Source organism: Dryobates pubescens, chromosome 6 (assembly GCF_014839835.1).
Source record: "Dryobates pubescens isolate bDryPub1 chromosome 6, bDryPub1.pri, whole genome shotgun sequence".
Taxonomy (NCBI): Eukaryota; Metazoa; Chordata; class Aves; order Piciformes; family Picidae; genus Dryobates; species Dryobates pubescens.
The window spans coordinates 14,319,035-14,342,234 of NC_071617.1; the positions used below are offsets into that span (position 1 = coordinate 14,319,035).

At 43.7% G+C, this 23,200-nt stretch overlaps 1 protein-coding gene across 1 annotated transcript; it reads right to left on the minus strand.

Moving 5' to 3' along the window:
• Positions 1–1,506: 1,506 nt before the first annotated feature.
• Positions 1,507–11,016, minus strand: LOC104300727 (p53 apoptosis effector related to PMP-22). The gene is made up of 3 exons (XM_009901045.2): positions 10,681–11,016; positions 3,052–3,195; positions 1,507–2,464 (listed from the first exon to the last, which is right to left on the minus strand). The coding sequence occupies exons 1-3, from the start codon at positions 10,889–10,891 to the stop codon at positions 2,229–2,231; spliced, it is 591 nt and encodes a 196-aa protein (XP_009899347.2). The 5' UTR covers positions 10,892–11,016; the 3' UTR covers positions 1,507–2,228.
• Between the last annotated feature and the right edge of the window lie 12,184 nt (positions 11,017–23,200).

Sequence of the window (23,200 nt, forward strand, 5' to 3'; positions counted from 1 at the left end):
ACCACAAACACCATGTTTCAACAACCATCAGTTACGATAGGTTTAATGAAGCCACCACAGTGCAATGCCACATACATCAGTATCACTTGAGAGCAATCAATGACTATATGCAATAGCTTTCTCCTGAACATCTTAATTGTGTAACATGCTGGTTATGCCTCTACCCTTCCCAGTACATTCAGAGACAAGTTTATTTTACATTTGTGCTTTTTTGACAAGTTACAACAGTGCTTATTAAAAAACCAAAAACATACCAAAGACTTAAGTTGTGCTGCACCCTATCACCACACCATCCCCCCTCTTTTTAGGAAGGGCCTCCATTTTCTTAAATCTTTTCTTCTTCTCAGCTTTAGCAGTGCAAGGATTTTCCAGACTTGGGATTCTTTGCTATGTTTTGAATTCACCAGAAAAGTAGGTGCTATCATTACTCATGATACAGCTAAGTCTACAGAGATTCCCTGCCAGGCAGTACTGTACAGGAAAGGAAACAAACAAAAAAACAACCAACCAAAGAAAAAAAAACAACCCATACCAAACAAGAAAACCACAACTAAACAACAAAACCCAAACATATTTGTCACAGGATTCTATTCTTCAGCAAGAAGTACAGTCGATTGCATATGCCACAACTGAGCTTGTAACAGTTAAGTCTGCAGATGTTTACATTCTGTAAAGTTCTAAAACACAGGCCTGGAAGAGACCTGAATCACATGCAATGCATCAGATTACTAAATTAGAAAAGCTACTACAAAACAGAAAGCTATACAATATATAATACAAGAAACATTGGGCATTGAAAAAGCTTAGTTCCAGATTACTTCAGTTTTACAGAATGCTGGTTAATGCTTTGCAAGTCCTACTTTGCACATGTGCATGAATACATGTAGCCACACACTTACCCTCTCCGAAGTACTGGGTTCATGAAAGTAAGAAATTAAGTCTCCAGCTGCTTTATAAAATGCAGCATTTGCTTTCCCATCAGAAATCTGTCTCCCCTAGAGCCACTTGCCCCATTACTGGAAGAGGATATCCACAAAAGAGCCTCTTCCATCTTCCCCAGATGAAGAAAGCTCTGAGAAAATTTAGACTGCAATTACACCTGCTGTAAACTGCTGCAGGTCCATGACCAACAGACACAGCTCTGCCTCACTGGGCTATTTATTTGGAATTGCTGGCTCCAGAAACACAAGCTCAATTACTCCCTGAGACAGGTATCTGTGTGAAGTTCACATACACAAATTGCTCACAGAGCTGCTTTTCTATTTTCACCTGCTACCCCTAATGACTCACAAAGCATCCCCAAGTTTATTAAACTCTGGGGTACCTACAGCATGCCTTAGAAACTTTTGGAGGTTTTTAATACCTGTGCTAAGATTTCGCTCCAAAGCAGAGGTGATACTGAAAACACTGCAGTGACAAAGAAACTTTGCTGCTACTCAAAGATATTTTCTAAATCCCTCATATACCATGTAAAAATCTATGTAGTTCAGTACCTGAAAGTTCATTTTCTCTGGGACAGTGTATATTAAATTATATGTAGTTCCATCACAAGTCCTGCAGTGGCCACAAAAATACCAGTAAGTTTTACACTAGCCACTGTTTTACAAACCAGCTCCACGCTTTAGATGACATCTCCATCCAAAAGCATCAACTGGTGGAAAATAAAGATAAGTTTTGTTCTCCCTTTGATTCAAATACCTAATAACAATAGTCCAAAGACAGGAATAAGAAGAGATCCTCAGGCAGCAAGTGACCACAATAGTCTTTAGGGAAGTTCCTTCCTTGGGACTGATTTTGGTGGAACAAAAAGCATTTTTTGGAAGGTTGTTTTTCCTAGTTCCCTTTAAGGCAATTTTACCAGAGGTGAAAACAATAATTTGCAGGTCCCTCTAATGGGTTGCTCAAAATCCTGCCTCTTCCTTTCCACACCTGAAACCCTACATCTTTATTCATAAGCAAATGTTTGAATAAAATAAGGATGACTCAGGTAGCTGGAAGAGAGGAGCAAGTATGCCACCCAAACAGAATTGACCCAAGAACACATAAACAATACCTCAGGTAAAAGCTATTTGCTGAAAGATGTGACATTTTTACTAATTTATTACCAGGACTATCAAGAAATAATTTGGAGAAATATGGTCAATTTTCTTTGGTCTCCTACAAAGGCACCAAATTTACATCATAAATGCTCCTCTGTTGCTTTGACAGTTGACTGTGGATTTAGTCTTTCAATTTAAATATGGTGCTCTCTCTGGGGAGGAGTAGTAATATGTAGGCTTGATGTTTCCCAGGACTTCATCTTCCCAGTTGGGGAGGCAGCAGAAGAAGAAAGCACAACCTATTACAACAACAGTGCTGGCCCAACCAAAGCCATAAGCCCAGCTGAACATATTATCTCCTGTCAGTTGTATTTCTTCTGTGAATTTTACTGGGTAGATGACCAGGCCAATGATCTGGAAAGCAGCTAGAGAAAGAAAGAAAACAAACCAGTAGTATATGGCAATCAATGTATTACATTTCCCACTAATAAAAGGTACTGGAGATAACTGTGTATACTTTTAAGATAGGTAAGGATTAGCTTCAGTTCTACACTCAAATCTGCACTCTTGCAAAGATATGTGACTTCTAGCCAAGGCAGATTCCCATCTGCCTATCTGACTGCAACAGCTACAGCTGACATTCCCAAGTTGCTAAGGCAAATACCTGCATGCTGTGACCAGCTCTGTGGCACTGCGATCCCTGCAGAGCCAGTTAACTCCCACTTGTACCATAGCCCAGTCACTCCTCCTCCCCTCAGGAAGCTAAGAAGATTCCAGAACTCTCAGCTCCTAAGTCTTAGCATGCTTTTGGGAAAGTGCTAACTGACAAAGGTCACTGGAGCTTCATTAACTCTTATCTTCTCAGAGCGTAAATCAACCTTCCCTTGTTCCCTATGAAAATGAGTCACAAATCAGACAAAGCTTATTTCATTAAGGAGGCTCCATCCAGCACATTTTTCTGCTGACACCTTTTTTAGATCTAAAATAACCATGTATTTGTGCCCAGCCTTACCAACAACAAAGAGCAAGCCTCCAATTCCTCGCACAAAGTTGAAGCGGAGTATCTCAATTGAGAACGCAATGACTGCAAGGGCAAAACAGATGACCAGGATCACAAAGCCAACGAGGTATGTGGCAGCTGCTGCTCTCCCCCATCCTTGAAAAGAAAACAAGAAAGACATTATACACAGTAGTGTACTGAACTAAGTCATTGCAGGTCTTTGGTTTCCTTTAATCATTTTTTATTGAAATCCTTTACTGTAAGAAGAGTGCCTTATGCCAAAGCAATACTGGATGCCTCCAAAACACATAGCTTCAGAGCAGAGACACCACCATTGGTGTCACAGCACAGAACTCCCTGTCTGCTAACTTGTCCTGGTGAAAAGAGGGATATAGTACAGCATGGTTATAGAGGTAACACCTCCAGACTCCGTATCTGTAAGAGACTCACATCTGAGCAGACAGGGCACACAACCATCTAGAATGTACTTTATTGTTACCATTCCTGTTCAACATGCAAGTTTCCAAAGCCACTTCCATGCATGGGCAAGTATGAGAGCAGATGAGGGTTGCTACCACCGGAGATGACTGCTGTGAAATAATAGTGCTGTCGGCGTACAGCTTCTTACCTGCTTGTTGATAACAAGAATAATGCATGCAGAGGAAAATTAGCACAACCAAAAAGAAATAGATTTGGAAAAGCTGAAGTGAGTGATAGCAAGAAGAAAGATTTTGAAGACAAGCATCTATTCATAGCTGAAAAAAAAAATAGAAACAGCTAAGATGTATCAGGTGGAGGAGAAAGCAGAATCTGAGGTAAAGTGAATAAGGACTCTTAGAATCATTACTTTGACATCTGGTGGGCTGGAGTGGTGTATATTCCTGGGCTCAAGCAACTGCAGGCTGGAGAGGCTCAGGCACAAAGCAAATGGCCTTATAGAAGCGAAACAGCACCAGCACCCAGAATTCACCTACCACAGACCAGAGCAAAGGCAAAAAAAACCTCCCAGAAAAACAGCAGCAATTCAACTTTTGCAGTAAGAGGGGCTTGTGAAGAGGCTCTCATTATGGCCACAGCCTGTCCTCTTTAAAAAACAAGGAAGATTTCAGGTGAGCCCAATGCAAACAAAGACAAGCAAAGGTGTTCCTGCCCTGGAGGAACCTGCCCACATAGGCTAAACCATACAGGAGAGGGCTTTGTTTTCCAGTCAGCTGTCATCACAGTTCACATCCCACATCTGCATAACATAGGTTTCTACTTTCACACATCCAGACAGAGGCAGGGTCAGATCCCGAGCTCCCTCTAACGTAATAAAGGGAGCAGCAAGATCTAGGTCAGAATGGTTTCCAAACAAAATTTCTTTCATTAGAGTTGTCTGTTCCTACACAGCTGAAGCAACTAAGGAGACATCCTATTTTCCATGCAGCCTCCATTCTTTCTGTGCAAGAACTAAGTGGAAAAGGACAGTGAGGCAGAGAGTCTTTACCTAAAGAGTTTAAATCCTCCAACTGAACTCACTCTATTTGTGTAAATGGGGAAAACCTAGTAATATGATAGAGAGGATGCAGTAAAAATATCTCAGACACCTCTACTATATACATCACTTTTCTCTCTGAAAGCAAAGCATTGTTATACATACAGCTATTTTCATTAAGTCAGCCTGAACTGGTTTCTTTCCCCCTTATTACAACACCAAAAGTGAAAAACAACAGCTGTCTGTCAGCCAGATCTCAGCACATTGCCACCTGAAGAGACATGCCAACATAAAAAGGATAAGAAAAAGGGGCTTCTTTCTCCTCTCCCTTCTTTGAGCTACTCAAGACAGCAAAAACTTTTCAGATTAGTTCTCCATCAGCTATTTTTGCATGTTTCATACCCCTTCCCTAAAAAAATGTGCTGCAGGGTGACAAGGGAAGGAGGACACCTTGTGAGCATCTAGAAATTAAGGCTACATCAGTGGTCTGATAGAATCTTTTCATACAAATTATTCTCTGACCTACCTAACACAGGTACTGGATATTGTCTCCACCATGGGATTTATCTAGGGATAACTACTATAAAGAGATATTTAACCACTGTACACAGCCAGTCCAGGTAAAGTGATTCAGACTAAATGACCTAAGAATACTACTTATTGTTATTTACTCTATTAAAAACAGGCACACATGAAGAAGAAACACTTAGCTATCAAAGAGCATTCCCTTTCAGATGTATTATATCTACTGGCACAATGTGGGAAGCCAAGCTGATTTTAACTGCCTGATAACTTTCAGGTTCAACACCTTGAAGTTTCGTGCAACATAAACACAATTGGAGGACATGTGAGACAGAAAATCCCCTTTGCTCTCTCTGCTATTTCTGTATCCACTGTGCTTAATTTACAAGTGTGGCAAGCTTCTGGATACAGGTCAGACCAGCTCTGCTCACAGTGTTTTATTTTCTTGTCTCTGGTGATATGAAAATGATGACACATAGCTGTAGGAGTTGTCTTGTCAGGAAGATTAATATCAAGCCAAGTTTTGTTTCAGGTCTTCAGAAACAGGGTGGTAGTAAGGCACAACCATTTTGAAATTCAATAAGTTTTGTGCTCATGTGACAGAGCTTGAGGCTGGTGACTCCATCCATACCTTTCTCTCCTCTCTTCTCCAATGGTAGTTATTGGCAGATAGATACTGACAAAGCCCGAGTCGTATGTGCTGGCCTGAGTGCTGCATGGGTCTGCTCCGGGCTGGACAAGACAACAGCCATCAAAAGGCCAGCCTGCCACAGGAGTCACAGGAAAAGCAACAAAAAGCTCTGGACTTGTATAGGTACACATAATGTAAGCAAAATCTCAAAAGAGCAGAAGTCTTTTAATAAGTGACTGATGGAAGAGGTTGGGGTGGGAGACTGCACCCTTACAAGCATGGAAAGGAGCATGCAGCCCTGACATGCTCTCTTCCCACATAAACCATTGTGATGCTCATCAACACACAAAGCTTTCAGCAGCAGAGCTGCTGCAGGGCTCTGACTGAAGCTGGATTTTCTCCATGCAGGATCCCCCTCATTCTCACATCCATCAAATCAGGCTTTCACAGCTACTTTTCCTCCTGGGGCCTCCTGATTGCTGACTGAGGCCTCAAAAGCACCCAGTTCTCCTGTCTCCTTTTGCAAGATCCTCTCATTCACTGTTTGCTGCCTAAGAGCCAGCCAGACCTGTTCACACTCATAGAAAGACAGATGAACTTAAGTGTCTAGCTGGTTTGTTCCCAGAAGTACCTTGTAGTCACAAGAAAGAGAAGGAAGGAGAGGGAGGGCGAGGGAAGGAGAGGGAGGGCGAGGGAAGGAGAGGGAGGGCGAGGGAAGGAGAGGGAGGGCGAGGGAAGGAGAGGGAGGGCGAGGGAAGGAGAGGGAGGGCGAGGGAAGGAGAGGGAGGGCGAGGGAAGGAGAGGGAGGGCGAGGGAAGGAGAGGGAGGGCGAGGGAAGGAGAGGGAGGGCGAGGGAAGGAGAGGGAGGGCGAGGGAGAATCCCTGCATTTGGCAAAGGGACTCAGAATAGGCATAAACATGATGTCTGTTTATGAAATCAAACAACAACATCACAACAATTAGGGGCTACATAAACAGAAGAGCAGATAAGAACAAGAACAGTTGGAGGTATCATCACTTCCCAGGTCAGCTTCCCAGGTCTGCATCTAATCAGCAGAAAAGCATTGATCAATTAGGTGGTGTTTAAAGGACATCTAAAAGACAAAAAAAAAGAGAAAAAACAAAACAAACAAAACCAGTATTTGGGCACTGAAGGTCTATAATTATTAGGAAGGATTAAGACTTTCATTACATAGCTTGATTAATGATGACTATGGAAAGAAACTAAGCTGCAAATGTTATCATGCAAATAGCTAGGAGGAGTCAGGATTATTTAAGAGTTGATGAGAACCAGCAACATGATGAAATTAAAAAAAGGGCAAGAGAGCCTAAGTGTTAGGTGTATTTCCTGATTTTATTCAGCCACACCTCAGCCTCACCAGAGAGGAGACAGAAGCTATAGAGGGTAGGATATTTAAGGCTCGACAAGGCTTTGGGCAGCCTGGTCTAGTCGTGGATGTCACTGCTGACTGTAGGGAGGGTTGGACTTAGATGACCTTCAGAGGTCCCTTCCAACCCAGACCATTCTACGATTCTATGTTTAAACCTATATTTCCCTTTAGAAATGAATAGAAGGACAGGGAAAACTGCCTAGCAGGAGGATGGACTGCTACAGAGTTTGAAGCTATAAGCCTTTCTCATCTTTATGCACTTACTCACAAAAGCAGAAGCTAGTTTGTCAGTTTGTTAAAAACTGGAATCTTAAGACAGAAGTTTTTCCCATGACTTGCATCAATGAGGTATGTTTTTACTCTGCAGTTAATGTTTTTCTGCATATAAATGCTAGTAGCAATTTTTCCTTGGCCTTGAAAGACCATTACATGGAACACCAAAAAACACTTGCTTTTGTTGAGGAAACAGAGGAATGGTGGACTGCAAGCAAGAGAATGCTGTCAGTAGTATTTTCTTGCTCACACAATGTGCAAAATTCTATGGTAGCGTGACTGGTGAAGGGAAGCTATGTGCATACCCACAGTGAGCATGGCACAGGTCAGAATCAAAGGTTAGCTGCCAGGGCTGGCTGGGATTTAATACTGGGAATATGGTTTGGCTTTAGGAGTGCAGGAAAACCAGTTGCTATACTACCAAACATTAAATAAAAGCCTAGTAGTACAAACTTCCCTTCAGCTACTTCAGCCAGGAGCTCAGGAGAGGCAGAATCCTACTTTTAACATCTCTGTGTTGCTCGCTGTGTAAGTGCCTGGGGTGCCAGAAAAGTCCACTGGCAAGGACACCAACCTCACCTGCTCACTGGGATCTTTTATTAGAGAGGTGCAGTAAATGGGTTTTTTGGGTGTATTCAGGGACACCAACTGCCATACCTCTGCCACTAGCATTTTCCAAGTGCCTGCACTCAGCTGACACAGTGAGCTAAGTTAGCCTCTAGTACATCTTGGCATCAAGAATCAGACAGAAGAATGCCTGAAAAGAGGTATACTGGAAAAAATAAGTGTACATGTAACATTCCTTATTTATACCTGCCCCCTCAGTGAAGTCGACACATGCACACAGCTCCACCAATAATATGTGGTATCAAAGTCCATGCTCCTTGGGACACAGGAGCAGTGAGACATGATTCACAAAGGCTGGGCTCCTACTTTAATGTTCCAAGTTTTGGGGTTTTATTTCCTCTTTTATTTTTTTCCTTCCCCTCCCACCCTCCCCTTAGTAAGGATCCAGGTGAATGCTTCCCTTACCAACTGGCTCTTAGCAGTACAAGAAAATTCATTTCTATGGGATCACCTCTATGGCACACATACACACCCATCTTTTAGTGACAATTCAGAGCAAAGTCACAGGGAGCAGTGGACACAATCACCCACAAAGATTGCTCCTAAACTTACAGCCTCATGATTGTAAAGACAACCTCTCTCTCCAAGTAACCACATTGCAAACAATCCTTGCCAGATCTGATGGCTTACTGATACGGTTTAAACATACAGTCATCAGTGTAATCCTGCAATGGTCCAGGCTAGGCCATCTTGAGTCATATTATAGTGCAGTACAGCAGCTCTGCATTTTGATAATATACAGACAGTGCCAGTCAGGTATTTCCCAGACACAAACCAGCTCTAATGGTCACCACCTCCCTACCAAATGACATCCTACTCTTCTTTTTCCCTTTCCACTTCTTCCTCTCATGGTGTTTGCAAATGTGCCTCCCGAAGCAATGCAGTTAAGGAGACACTCTAATTTACCACTTTTTCTTTCTCTGTTCCTGCCCCTCTCCCCCCCACTTAAAACAAGTGAGTTGGCTGTTATTTCTCTTCATCTTAATACAGATGCAGATCAATTAAGAAGCTGTCTCAGGGAGCCTTCTATTAATGGGGATCCCACATTTAGTTTTCATTTCATCAGGAGGAGAGGCACAGGATGCTTAGCGTGTAAGTAGTTATTGTATGCAAAACACAAGTTATGCATCTCAATTAACTTTTATTTTCCTGCAGCAGTGCTGTAAATGCCTGCTAGGCATTTTTTTCCTTTGTAAATGCCCTCACCTATTTTGAACCTAATTGAATTAGCATAGGAAAAAAAGGAAGCAAAATAAATAATAACTCATACATTACATCCTGTCTCTAGACATAAATGGTATTTGAGTAGACAGGGGCACTGATGTCATGAAAATGAAAAGAGGCATAGTCAAGCTGGTATAAATAAACCAAGGATTTAAATAAGTTTCGGTTTAAATAAGTGGAATCAAGGATATTCTTCCTCTCTGACAGTTTAACTAGAAAAAAACAGCAGAAAGTTGCTCAGGGCTGACGCAACACACACACCCATCAGTACTCAGGGACAGGAGGAGCAGTGTCATTACAGGACAAAGCAAATTTCAGCAGCTCTACTGCATTAACAGTTCTTCCCTATGCAATGCAAATGTCAGCAACCTCACACTACCTTTATTCTCTGTCTAACATGGCAGACAGATATTTTTGTCAAACCAGTCAGATTTCTTCCACCTACAGTAAAAACTGCAGTCATCACCTGGCTGAGAAACGAAGCCACTGCTCTTACAATATCTTCAGGATTTAGCTTACACAGGAGTGTTGCAATGAAAAGCCTCTGGAAGTCAGCCCATCGTGTTCGGGTGGCAAGGGATCTGCATAAGGAAGCAGCCCCAGCTCCCAGCTGAAACACACCCTTCCAGCCTCCCAGTCCCCAAAGTACCCTCATCCAGAATCTTAAGGCGGATCTGCTTATTCGTCCAGAAATACTTTGTTTGAGGGAGAACCAGATGTAATCAGACACACATATTCTAGAAGGGAAAAATAAATCCAACCAAAACAAAACAGAAAATGGGAGTGTGCAGTAAGAATGTTATGCCAGATACAGAAGCAGCTCAGCAAGTTAAAACAGAGGCACAATTATCCCTTGACTTAGGCCCCAGAGCAGCAGAGAAGTACACAGAGGAAGCAGCATGGTTTTTGTCTGCCTGTAAACCCGTATCAGGCCATTTTAAGCTGCAGCTCAGGAAGCATCCCAATAGCCACAGGTTGGGTCAGATTAAGGTGCTGTCTTCCTCCAGAGGGCTGGGAAAGTAAAGACCATTTTACTCTTGTCCAGGTGTGGTTCTGCATAGGACACCCTGTATGAAGGTCTTCATGCTCGCTGTACAAGACCACTGGCACTGGGAGGGGTAGCTGGATGGTGCCAGGTGAGGCTGCTGGGACTGCAGCCTGGTAGGTCCTTGAGAGAAAGCAAACTGAAGAAGGGACTTGTGGCTATTTGGCTCTCCTACCTTGGCTGAAAAATAACTTCTAATAAAAAAACCAAAATGCCAACACTTTGGCTTAGAGTTGTACCCATAGAAAAGATTGCTCAGAAGAAGCCTAGACCAGTGTTTCTTTACTGGTTTAACCCCTGAAACTGTATCGGTACTGGTCCTGCGAGAGAAAGTCCACCCCAGAAAGCATCTGCTCCACAACAGCGGTGGGAAGCACGTTCACGGCGTTAGCACCCACTGCATCCACTGATCTCCAGCCACCGCCGCGGGTCCGTCGGAAGGCTTCTCGCTTACCATACTCCATGAGGGATTGGCAGCTCCAGTTGAGGTCCTCCTCGCCCCGCGTGCAGCTCTCCCACAGCGACGCTTGCTGCACGTAGGGCTCCGACTCGGACTCCAGCCAGCCCCTGCCAGCCAGGGCGATGATGCCCATGATGATGGCCAGCCCCAGCAGCAGGGGCAGGAGCCACCGGCACCTCCAGCAGGCCAGGCCGCACACCACCATCCTGCCCGGCCGGCGGGGCACCCAGTGAGCCCGGGCGTCGCGAGTGGCTGGGCTGGAGAGCGGCGTGCCAGGGACGCTCCGCTGGGACGGGACGCTGCGTGCGTGTCGGTCCGAGCGAGTTTTTAAGGCGCCGGAGGAGGAGGCAGTCCCACCCACATTCCTCTGACTAAGGCTGGCGGCGGCCCCGACCGGTGGGGCCGGCGGAGAGGAGAGGAGGGACCGCGGGGCTGGGCCCCGCTCCTCGCCCTGCCCCGGCTCGTACCAGCCCTGCGAAGCCGTGGGCCCTTCTCTAGTTCTCCCCGCACTCAGCCTTGCACTTAACCCCTTGCTGGCTGCCAGAGTCCCGCGTCTGGACCCGAATCTCTGTCGTGGCCCTGCCACCTCAAGCCGTTGGGTTCTGGCAAGGCTTCACAGGCTCTGTCCACCTCCTGGGTGAGGATGTTCATCTTCCTCTCTGTTCGCTGAGCCGACAGGTCACCATTACCCGTCACTGATGACACCAGTGATGTAGCCACTTCAGGTACCAAAAAGCTTGCAATAGTTGCTCTGCAATTTAAGTGGTCAACTTCTTGTCCACTTTTGGGACAATTTTAGTGCAAAAAGAAAGAAATGTGTTATGGGAGGATAGGAATGTGACATCATTAATAGGGAAGCCATCACTTGTCTGGCATCAAGCTCTGTATTAAACAAATGCCTGTTTCCTAATAATCATCTAATGACTGTTTGATTGCAGTTATGCTCTGGCTTCCAAACAGACACAGTTTACAAGTGGTACTCAAGATCCACATGTCCTGTTGTTTCCCTATGCCATGTCTGGAAACACACCTGTAAGATGGCCAAACCAAAGGCTTCCCCATTACATGGCATGAATGAAAACCCAAATTTTTGGTCATGGCAGAAACATGTCTTAACAATAAGATCTACACACATCCCATCACAGCATCCTATTGTCCTATTGTCATGTGAGCAAGCATGTGCCTATTACAGGACCAAGGCTGCATGTGTTTGAGACGTGTAACTCACATGCATTTGGTCAACGTTTGGAGCAGCTTCAACATAACTCCTCACAGTTCCCACCAGTAAAGTCTATTAAGATGCTGTATGTATCTAGGAAGTATGTACTTGTATGTACTTGTTAATACAATGTGAGTTTAAAATGGGGTTGTGAGAAGTATTAATTCTGTCAGTCATATTTAAGCAGCTTTAAAAGATTATTTGCACATTTGTTGCTTAGCATGTGGCTTTTCAAAGACTGCAAATGGAAAGCTATAGCTAGAAATTATTGTAACATTTCCTAAAAACTGAAAAAAAAAAGGTTATTTTTATGTTGATGCTTTTCAAAATTTCCATTTTTTTTGCTCTTGAAGGACTGCTTGCTGTCTCAAGGGCTTTTACTGGGAAATGCGTATTGAATGACAAAATTATTAAGGGCTGATTTTAAGATCTAATCCAGATTTGAATCACCTGTCTGGAAAAATTAATGTCTTGCATATTCCTGGATAAAGTATCCATTTACTGCTTAGTCATACACAGGCACACACACACACACACACACACATACACACAGATACTTTGAAGTGATTCTCCCCCTCTACTCAGCTCTGGTGAGACCCCACCTGGAGTACTGTGTCCTGTTCTGGAGCTCCTATTACAAGAGAGATATGGACGTGCTGGAAAGTGTACAGAGAAGGGCCACAAGGATGATCAGAGGGCTGGAGCACCTCTCCTATGAGGACAGACTGAAGGAGTTGGGGCTGTTCAGTCCAGAGAAGAGAAGGCTCCGAGGTGACCTAATTGTGGCCTTCCAGTATCTGAAGAGGGCCTACAGGAAGGCTGGGGAGGGACTTCTCAGGATATCAGGTAGTGATAGGACTAGGGGGAATGGAATGAAGCTGGAGGTGGGGAGATTCAGGCTGGACGTGAGGAGGAAGTTCTTCACCAAGAGAGAGGTGAAGCCCTGGAATGGGCTGTCCAGGGAGGTGGTTGAGGCCCCATCCCTGGAGGTGTTTAAGACCAGGCTGGATGAGGCTCTGGCCAGCCTGATCTAGTGTGGGGTGTCCCTGCCCGTGGCAGGGGGGTTGGAACTAGATGATCCTTGTGGTCCCTTCCAACCCTGACTGATACTATGATACTATGACACAAATACCTTTTATTTATGACTCCTCTTCCACTGTCCAGTTCTTGCCACTATTTCCTTACAATATTAATTCAAATCATATCTATGTTCATTCCATCCTTGAAGCCTTGGTTACCCTACCTTTGTCCTTCTCAAATCCAACCAAATCATCAGTACCACACTATAACCAAAATGACCTGTATTCTTGATGGTCATTCCCATTGTTCAGATTTCACTCCACATCTATAACAGAACAGAGCTGTAAATAAATTTTGTCTGAACTATTTTCAAGCATAATTCATCAGCACAGAGCTCTGCATAGACATGAAGGGCAGGACTGGGCACCAGGATCATTGCTTTTTGTCACTATGGCAGAACTTCATTTGTGCAGTGCCGAGAGCTGATTTTACCGCAATCTCACTGTCAGCACCCAGGTCCCATCAGAAGGAGATGCAGAAGGTATTTTCTTCAGCACAAAATGTAAGAGCTGTTGGAAGAGAAGAAAGGTTAAATTTAATCCATTTTGCAAGAAATTGAGTAGGAATGCACCACTCAGGAAAGCGCTTGCTCCACGACAAGGTCTAAAGTTAGAGAGTTCCTCCAGTTCAGAGAGGAGCACAGAGATGGCCACTTTTAGTACTCGCATTGTTTCCCAAGGTTGTGCCCACACCTGGATGGTGCAGTAGGTGGTAGGCATGTTGAGAAGCACCAAGGCCAGCCTCAAAGCCCACCTCAGGCACTGGCAGCAGTCACTGCTACTCCCAGTGACCCAGTGAAGAAAGAAATGGTATTTTCGCCTTTGTTTTAAAACATCTGGCTTTTAAAGGACTGGGAAAATCCCTCTGAAGTTAAAATACAATGTACCAAGTTTTCCATTCTGTGAGATCAAGGACCTACAACAGAGCCAGTGAAACTATCTGCCTTCAATCACAGTGTCGCTTGGATTTAATAGTGAGGAAATCTAGCAAACTAATAAACTAGTGCCTCCTGCAGCAAAATAGGCAACTCCAGCAGCATATGTAGTTTTTTCTCACCTCTAAGCTGTATAGCCCACATCTTCAGAGACACCAGATGGTAGGAGTCAGCTCTTTGGGATGGCAGTGATACACGCATGAAAAACATGTAGTGCTATGATCATGAGGAAAAGATGCTTTAAGAAGGAACAAAATAGACTGGAGGCTTCCTCTACTGAACAATCAAAAATGCCTGAATCTATTTGGGCATTTTGGACCAAGCTGCTCTGTCAAAAGTGCATTATCTTTCTCTATGAACAGGATGATAAGTTCTGTAGTATTGATGAAAACCAGACACTTTCCCCAAATTTTTCTTTTACCATGGGAAAAAGGAATCATAAGCTTCTTTCACTACCTCTATTCTTACCTTTAATTCTTTATGCTGTAAATAAAAAGATAAATTCATAACCCTTGGGGCTCTACAGCAATATTTCTTCTCTGTAGCATAATGAGGGATGTGGCCCTTGAGTGGTTTATGTGGAGTAAATCATTTACCATTGTGGGCAATCATTTACCCAGCTATCAGAGAAAACCAAGCGCTGCTGAGTGAAGGTCAGGGATCAGCTCCAGCCCAGATGGGTGCAGCTGGGCTCTCACAGGTACAGCTTTGAAATCAGCTGGTAGGCATCCACAGGCTAGTTCCCAAGACTGCATTTGAGGGGGTGATAGGGACATGCTGGATAGAACAGTGCCAAGGCCACCCCTCTGCCTTGCAGCAGGCAGCCATGGGGCAGGGCAGGGGATCCCCTCAGAGCTGAGATCCCTTTTTTATCCCCCCCCCCTCCATTTAATCTGAATATATTTTTCTAGCCTGTTTATCTCTCAGCTACAATCATTAGAAAACAGTATCAGTGCCCACAGACTGAATATGTGTTATAAATCAATGTTTTATATAATTCATGTGTGTTGTCCTTCAGCAGCATCTTACACTCACTTTCCTCCGTGTCCACGTGCCCCAGTTCTACACAATCTCTCTTCAGGCATCACAGCCATAATGCCTAATTAGCATCACCAAAACAAGGTAGTCATTCAACCTATAAAACAGGATAAGGATGGGAGTTACCTGATATAAACTGCAACTACCACTCCAGCAGTATTTCTAGATCAAACTCCCATTTCCTCATGTGTGCTGTAAAGGTGCCATTATCCAAATTTGAAATAAAGCAAATTTCCCAACCAGCTTTTGCCAGTAGCCCTTGGTTGAATGGATCTTACATTAGAGACTCGTCTGGGGCTGGAACAGCTGCAATAAGCTGGCTCTGTGCAAATTGATGCACTGTTGAATCTGCTTCAAATGCCTTGTGAAAATACCAGGACATGGAGTGTGGCCTGCAGAGGTGTGACTAACCCTTTCTCATTCCAGTGAGAGGCAGCTTATGTGCCTCCATCAGCCTGAGATGACCTGAAATCTTAGAAATAAAAGGACGGTAACAAGCCCTTCTCCTTCAGTGTGTACTGTGCCTATGCTTGCCACATATGTAGTCATTAAGGTGCATATCAGCTCACTAACTCAGCAGATCCAGTTTTCTAAACTTAGGTTGTGCAGAGGCTTGTGAGCTGTCCTGGAGTTGCACTGGATGAAATCATGTCTATTATCTATCATCTCTATTAAAGGAAATAGCAGAATCCCTGGTGGCTGAGATTTTGCCCTAGAGCTCTCCAGAGGCCTACAGTTCATTTAGATCATGCAGGCACAATATTCAAGGCCTTCAGACAGAGTCTACAGACTTGTTGCTGCAACTTTTCCTCCTTTACCTTATGCTCTCATTTGCATTTTCAGAATGTTAAAAATCTTTAAAAGGAAAGGATCAAATCTGTTTAGCCTGGAAAAGAGGAGGCTCAGGGGTGACCTCATTGCTCTCTACAACTACCTGAAAGGTGGTTGTAGCCAGGAAGGGGTTGGTCTCTTCTCCCAGGCAACCAGCACCAGAACAAGAGGACACAGTCTCAAGCTGCACCAGGGGAAGTTTAGGCTGGAGGTGAGGAGAAAGTTCTTCACCAAGAGAATAATTTGCCATTGGAATGGGCTGCCCAGGGAGGTGGTGGAGTCACCATCCCTGGAGGTGTTCAAGAGGGGATTGGATGTGGCATTTGGTGCCATGGTCTAGTCATGAGTTCTGTGGTGACAGGTTGGACTCGATGATCCTCAAAGTCTCTTCCAACCTTAGTGATACTGTGATACTGTGTAACTGTGTCATCCTGGACTGCCATGTTAATTTTGGTTTTGTCCATAAATCCTTTCCCAAGGCTGCAAACTGACCATCTTTGGGCATGATGCTAAGCACTGGTTAAAAAGTGATAGCAATTGCCTAGCTAACACCGAAACTATTCCTGCAGGAATGGGAGATTGGTGCAGCAGGTGAACATGGAGGTTGGTCTCTTCTCCCAGGCAACCAGCACCAGAACAAGAGGACACAGTCTCAAGCTGTGCCAGGGGAGGTTTAGGCTGGATGTTAGGAAGAAATTCTACACAGAGAGAGTGATTGCCCATTGGAGTGGGCTGCCCGGGGAGGTGGTGGAGTCACCATCATTGGAGGTGTTTAGGAGGAGACTTGATAGGGTGCTTGGTTGCATGGTTTAGTTGATTAGGTGATGTTGGATGATAGGTTGGATGTGATGATCTCGAAGGTCTCTTCCAACCTAGTCTGGTCTATTCTATTCTATTCTATTCTATTCTATTCTATTCTATTCTATTCTATTCTATTCTATTCTATTCTATTCCTTCCTATAGCTGCTAATATTTCTTTTTGAACTATACCTTCAAGAACAAAGAAACCCAACCAACCAACCAAACAACCCCCCCAAGGATAAAAAAGGGAAAAAAAGTTCAAATGCATACTTATTCATGAGGATTTGGGGATTTTCACTGCTTTCAAGTTTTAACATCAACCTCTATTTACTCAGAAGTACAGGGAAGCCTTACCGGGATTTGCAGAGCAGCATACTTGTTCTGAATTGTACATCCACATTAAATAAGTTGAGAGAAGATGTGTTTTGGAAAATTGTGCATTTGTGCAGTGCCAGGTAAAAAGCTAGAAATGCAGCTAGCAATGCAGTTACCGTAACGCTGATCGGCCGGGACGCTGGCGCCTTTTCACGCCATTCCGAGTATGGGCATCAGGTCTGAAATTCTGCTGATGCTGGAGATGTCTCCTACCATTATATTCATTTTGAAAGAGCGTGTGATGCATGTATACTCACTCCCGCACTTGCTGCTTACACGGCAGGTAGTCTGGAGGCCTGAGGGTCCCTGCTTCAGACTTCGGGGCGCAGCGGGAGCGCCGGTGGCAGCCCTCACCAGCAGGGGGCAGGGAATACCGCCCGAAAATATGGACTGGGCTCCCGGGGCGCAGCGGGGACACAGTGGGGCGGAGGTCTTACAGTATCCCCACAGAGGGGCTTGTAGTGGCCCAGCATCCGCAGCCTAGCACCGTGGAGCCTCCCGAGCAGCTTGGTTAGCTTCGGTGGAGCCCTTTCATGGGCACAAAGTCATTTTATTCCTGTTCCTGTAGCAAGCAGGCACTTTTCTCTTGGAACTGCATGCCAGGAACTCAAACTGGAATTCCTCTCACTCAGCTGTTTTAGACTGAGGGTGATGTGGAATATCTGGTTGTCTCCCTGCTGCTGATGGCGAGCCAGTCATTCTCTGAGGTTGGCTCCTGTCTATGCATCTGCACCATAGAGCCTTTATGCCTTGTAAGCCTTTCAGTGGGAGCTTGGCACATTTTTCCATCTGTGGGTACAAGCTAATTTAGGGACCTGGAAGCCCCTGCTAACCATTCTTAACACTGATTATATATATATTTGTATTATTCAATATTTTTGAGAAAAGAGTAAAGTCTAAGGTTTTTCATTCAAATACCTTGAGAAAAAGATACTTGGGTGGATAAATTTATAGAAGCTTTCCTTCTCATTGCTATTTGCATTTATTTGCATTAATCTGTTTTCCCTGTCTCAGCTCCTCCTTCTCCTCTGTAATGTCATGCATATCTCAAACACGCCCACACAACACTCTAGAAGACCTTCACCTTTTTTGTTCTTTCCAGCCTCAGCACAAGCAGTTCTGGTAAAATGATGTCTTGATTCCCAGCAGCAGCATCAGGAGCGTTTGGGAAGACTTTAATCTTACACATCCAGAAGCAGACAGGATATGGTTCATTGCACAGCTCCACATTAAAGACCCTCTTTATCTTTTATAAATGACTCATCCAATAGCTGAGTCCATCAAGGATTTCTAAGACAGTCTGGTGCTTAAGTACACGCTCAAATGAGGGATCACAACAATCAAATTAGCAGCACATATGAATGAGAAACTGGATTCATGCAGCACCCATGAACACCAATACTTTGAGTAATTTTTAGGGACAAATTAGGGGTTCTACTTCTTACACCATCTCTTCCAATTCTTATTACAGCAGGAGCTGACTTCATGCTCCTCCATGGCTCCATGTTCCTCCCTGGCAATGACTCACTTTATTATTACAAAAAGCAATAGTTAGTTATAATGCTGAGTCTTTTATCCCACAGTGCTGGACAGATAGGAGCAATTTCCATCTATTTTTCCTGCTGCAAAAGACTCTCTTCAAATCAGCCTGATCACACTGGGAGAGTTAGCTTCCTACAGAAACAGTACTGTACCTCTAATTTTAAAACTATGTCTTTTTTTGAGCACCTTGCTGTGATAGACAGAGCTGAGTGCATAAAGATGAAAGAGGACTTTGCAGAAGGTATTGCCTGTGAATGCCTTAAAAAGGGGAACAAAAAGTAATTTCAAATTGCACACAGTGGCAGAATTAACACAACTATGCATGACCAAGACTAAGTGCTGGGAGCAACAGGAAAGGTCTGGGAGATAGAGGAGGGCAAACAGGGAAACCGAGTGCTTGGATTGAGAATTTTCTATTTTGGCAAGGGCGCTGCAGAAAAGTGTTGCTTGAGCTCATGAAGTATGATCGTATCTCCCCATTTCCCTCAAGTGTTGGTGAGCTTATACTTTTGTGCTCTAAAGTAGTAAACACTGAGATAGAAGCATCAGATTCATGTAGTGGGGATGAGGGATTTAGTTTAAACACTGTCACCAATAACAAGTAAGGACTGAGGATATGTGCTTACACAGAAAGAGAGCAATGGTAGGCAGGGGAAAAATATCCTCATCTTTTTTTGCTCCTCTCTTTCTAGTTTACACATCACACAGTAGATAGCAATTAAATTGAAATATAATCTGTGGTACAGTATGATCAGCTGGAAAAGTGAGACCATGGGAGGCTTCAATTGATCACACCATAACAGATGGGGTAATAAAACCTGGGACAATAAGGAATATTTGCAGAACAAATGAAAGATCAACTTCCCTTCTGTTGCATAAGAAAGAAAATAGGCAAGTATTAAAGAACAATCTAAAAGGCAAATTGACAAGGGAAAGAACATATGGCAAAGATGGAAAGTGTTAAATATACACAGAGGGAAATGCATGTTTTTAAATGGTCTTTACAGTGTGCCTGTTCCTAGTCTTCAGTTGCATTTTTGTTTGTTTTGCCACCACTTGTGAAGAAGCAAGTCCTTGGATCTCTGGTACAGAGCATGAATGAACTAGGTCCAAAATACAGCTTCAGCATAATTGTAAAGAAAAGAACAATAGGCAGAGGAATGAGAAAATTAGATTCTATCACAGCTGATCTGAATAAAAGCACTATTGAGATCTTTTTCTCCCACACATGCACACATAAAGGCTATTGTGCCATATTTAGAAAGTGAGTGCTATTAGAAATGGGATGGGCATCAGCTCAGCCCAGGGAATTGCTGTATTTCTCAGTGAAGTATTGGAATAGTATCCAGTGTATTCCATCCTCCATTCTGCTGGGAAAAGAAGAAACACAATAAACATGGGAAGCACTGATAAACTACCAAAATACTGGAATCTCTTGCAGCTACTCAGAGTTTGTTGGCACGGTCTGCTGCATGGCCACAGGAGCCTGGTGGGCAAGATGCAGTGTCCACATGCAGATCCAGTCTACAAGGCCAGCTCCAGACACATCCAGAGCTTGCTTGGTCTCTGTAGAACATGCAGGATCTCATACATCCAGCTCCTCAGCAGCCTCAAATGGTCTTCAGCTTCTGGGTAAGGTAATTGTGAGGAGGAGAGGTAGCCATATCAGTGCTTGCTGCCATCTCCAGCTAGGCATATTCAGAGCAGTATGGATGGGGCCAGTGGTCCTCATTCAGCTGTGACCTCTCCAGGGCCCATCTATGAGAAGGTCATTGCAGACTTAACACCAAACAGCCTGACTTCTAACACAGGCAAGAAGACTGCTTTTAAACAGATGCTGGAACTGCATACTTCAGTGAGAACACCATGCCCTCTTGTTTCCTTATTCTGTGCCCAGCGATTAGATAGAAAAGTCCCACACAGTTCACTGCACTGTCCTATATTTAAAAGAAAGACCTGCCAGCTATCTGCCAGTTGCAGAGTGACAGAGGGTGACAGGGCTATGGCTCATGTATGACCATTGCCCACTTGTGTAGTGGGATAAGCTGCAGGGGTGTATAAATCACCCCTAGGCCACATAGCTGGATCTGTTCTTGTACATTGTTTAGCAAGATCAAACAATTATAATTGAAAAGAGTTGAGGTCAAACTCCTAGATTTAGGAGTAACACTTTCCTCCTCCCACCCCCTTTATTTCTGTTTCTTCTAAACAAGTTATTTTTCTTTACATTGCATTTAATCTTCCTTATGGAAGTATGAAAAAGAAAAATGTAAGAAAATGAAATGGAGAAATCCCTACCTATAGCCCCATTTGAATACATCACAGGGAATCTTGTCACTCATGGTAATATGAGACTGGCAACAGTGAGACAACAGCCACACTTATGGTTATCACCTGGGCTACACAGCAGAGCAGTGTGAGCTGTATTCTCAACAGAGCTTTTTCTGGGTTATGACTCATACAGAGCCCTGCATTTCTGCTCCTTTCCCACCTACTCTGATAAACAAGAGAGTTACACATCATAGACTCATAGAATGGTTTGGGTTGGAAGGGATCTTAAAGATCACCTAGTTCCAATACTCCTGTCCTGGGAAAGGACACCTTTCACTAGACAGGTTGCTCAAAATCCCATCCAGCCTGGTCTTATTACAGGTAAATAAATCAATGACCAGCTATTATTATTAGTGAGAATTCAAAAAACAGATATAATACAGTGCCACATTTCCTGCATGCAGATATATCTGGATCTTGAATCCAATACCAAACTTCTGATAGCTTGTGCTTTGCCCTTCCCACTCTGAAGCCTCAGTTGAAGGTCTCTCATTTCAGGCTGCCTTCTCATTTATGGACATTTACCATCACAGCAGTAGGCCAGTAAAGCAAAGAGATTTTCAGGACTCTACAGCCAGGGAAGAGTACATGGAGAGGTGGGGAGGAAGAGATGAAAGGCCAGAGGATGCAAAGCAGTAGGGTAATGCAGAAGCAAGTTTGTGCAGTGGGTGAGAGTTTGCTGACAGAAGCTCTATCACTCTGTTTCAGATCTTTCCAACTATATAGATTTGGGGTTTATTTGTAAGGGTTTCACTTTTCTCTTTTGTAAGGGTGGTCATGTCTATGTGTCTCAGAACAGTTAGAATAGAATAGAATAGAATAGAATAGAATAGAATAGAATAGAATAGAATAGAATAGAATAGAATAGACCAGGTTGGAAGAGACCTTCAAGATCATCATGTCCAACCTATCATCCAGCACCACCTAATCAACTAAACCATGCAACCAAGCACCGTATCAAGTCTCCTCCTGAACACCTCCAGTGATGGCGATAACCAGATGGAAGTTATAAAACTGAGCCCAAGTGTATCAGAGGTTGGTGAAGAATCCTCTTCACCCTTCCCTCAGCAGCAAAGTTGAGAGTGCAGAGATTTCAGAAGATGACCTTGTAGGCCTAGCACTCTTGTACGATTTCTTTAACTTTGACAAAAGTGAATTATCATAGGAGGCATCCATGCATCTGATGGGAATGGATATGTGCTCTATGAGCCTGCTTTGGCTATGCTCTGTTTTGTCTTCTTTTCAGCTTAACAAAGGGGCAACCTGGAAGTAAGGACTGCCTTTATACAGCTCACAACAAAACAAAACAAAGCAACCCCCCCAAAAAATAACCTCAGGGTTTGTTTCAGAGAGCTAGGCACAACAATTATTTAAGCAGTAATAACCACAGTGATCATGAACACATTAGGATACAGTCAGAATTCACAGCCATGTGACTTAAGTCTTCTATGAAGATATTTTTACTGTGAGCCCATTACTAGCAGCTATAAATGAGCTTTCTTTTTTGGCTGAACTGGCATAAACACCTCTAAACATAGCAGCAGCTTTCCAGTTTCTTGAGTGTTAGGAATTGGGGCTCATCTTTCTGAAACTCTTTGCAGTTTCCTCTCCTACAGTCATTTTATGGCAGTGGGGGGTTTTGTTTGTTTGTTTGTTTATTTTTGAGGGGGATGGGTAAGATATTTTTTTGGTGTGCTAATACTGCAACAGTGAAGCTCTTCCCTTAGGCTGTTCTGATTTTGTGGACATCTGAAACACTTTGAACCAAATTACATATTGGCAAGTAGGACAATGGCATTGTTGTAATGAGCTGGAGGCTAATTTATAGGCTTTGCAGATGTGAGTGCATTAGCATGCAAATCCTGAACAGTCCCTGCCTATAAATAAAAGAACTTACCTTGCCAAGAGATGGCTGTCCCAAAAATATGAGTATTATAAATTACAGGCAGATTTCAGAGTTCAGCTTCCTTTGTATTCTTGTTTGTGCTTCTCTAAGGGAGCATTTGCAGATAAAATGTGTGGTACAGTGAATGGCACAGGCAGCTATAATCCTTACTGCCCAGTGCTATTATTACCTTTCCCCAACTGTCACTCCTTCATTTTTTAGAAAAAGAGCTATTCAGACTTGTCAGCAACTCTGAATAATGTTACTACATGGTAGCACTCTGAAAAGGAAGGATGAACTGCTGTGAATGCACTGAAATGGGGATCAGAAGTTTCCTGTTCACAGCTCTGCCTCAGACATAGCTCTTCTTCACTTTGTGTATAGCTTTGGGCAAAGTGCTTAAGCAGCTCATCCCATTACATCCTCAGCTAAGAATGAAGGAAGATTGAAGTTTGCTTTGCCTGTGTTTTCTGTTTAG

Bases quoted from the DNA above. Each gene is read 5' to 3' on its own strand.
- LOC104300727 (XM_009901045.2), bottom strand. From the start codon at position 10,891: ATGGTGGTGTGCGGCCTGGCCTGCTGGAGGTGCCGGTGGCTCCTGCCC. The intron at 3,196-10,680 runs GTAAGCGAGAAG...TTTCTTTTCAAG, and splicing joins CCAATCCCTCATGGAGTATG to GATGGGGGAGAGCAGCAGCT. The intron at 2,465-3,051 runs GTAAGGCTGGGC...TTCTTTCTCTAG, and splicing joins AGGCTTGCTCTTTGTTGTTG to CTGCTTTCCAGATCATTGGC.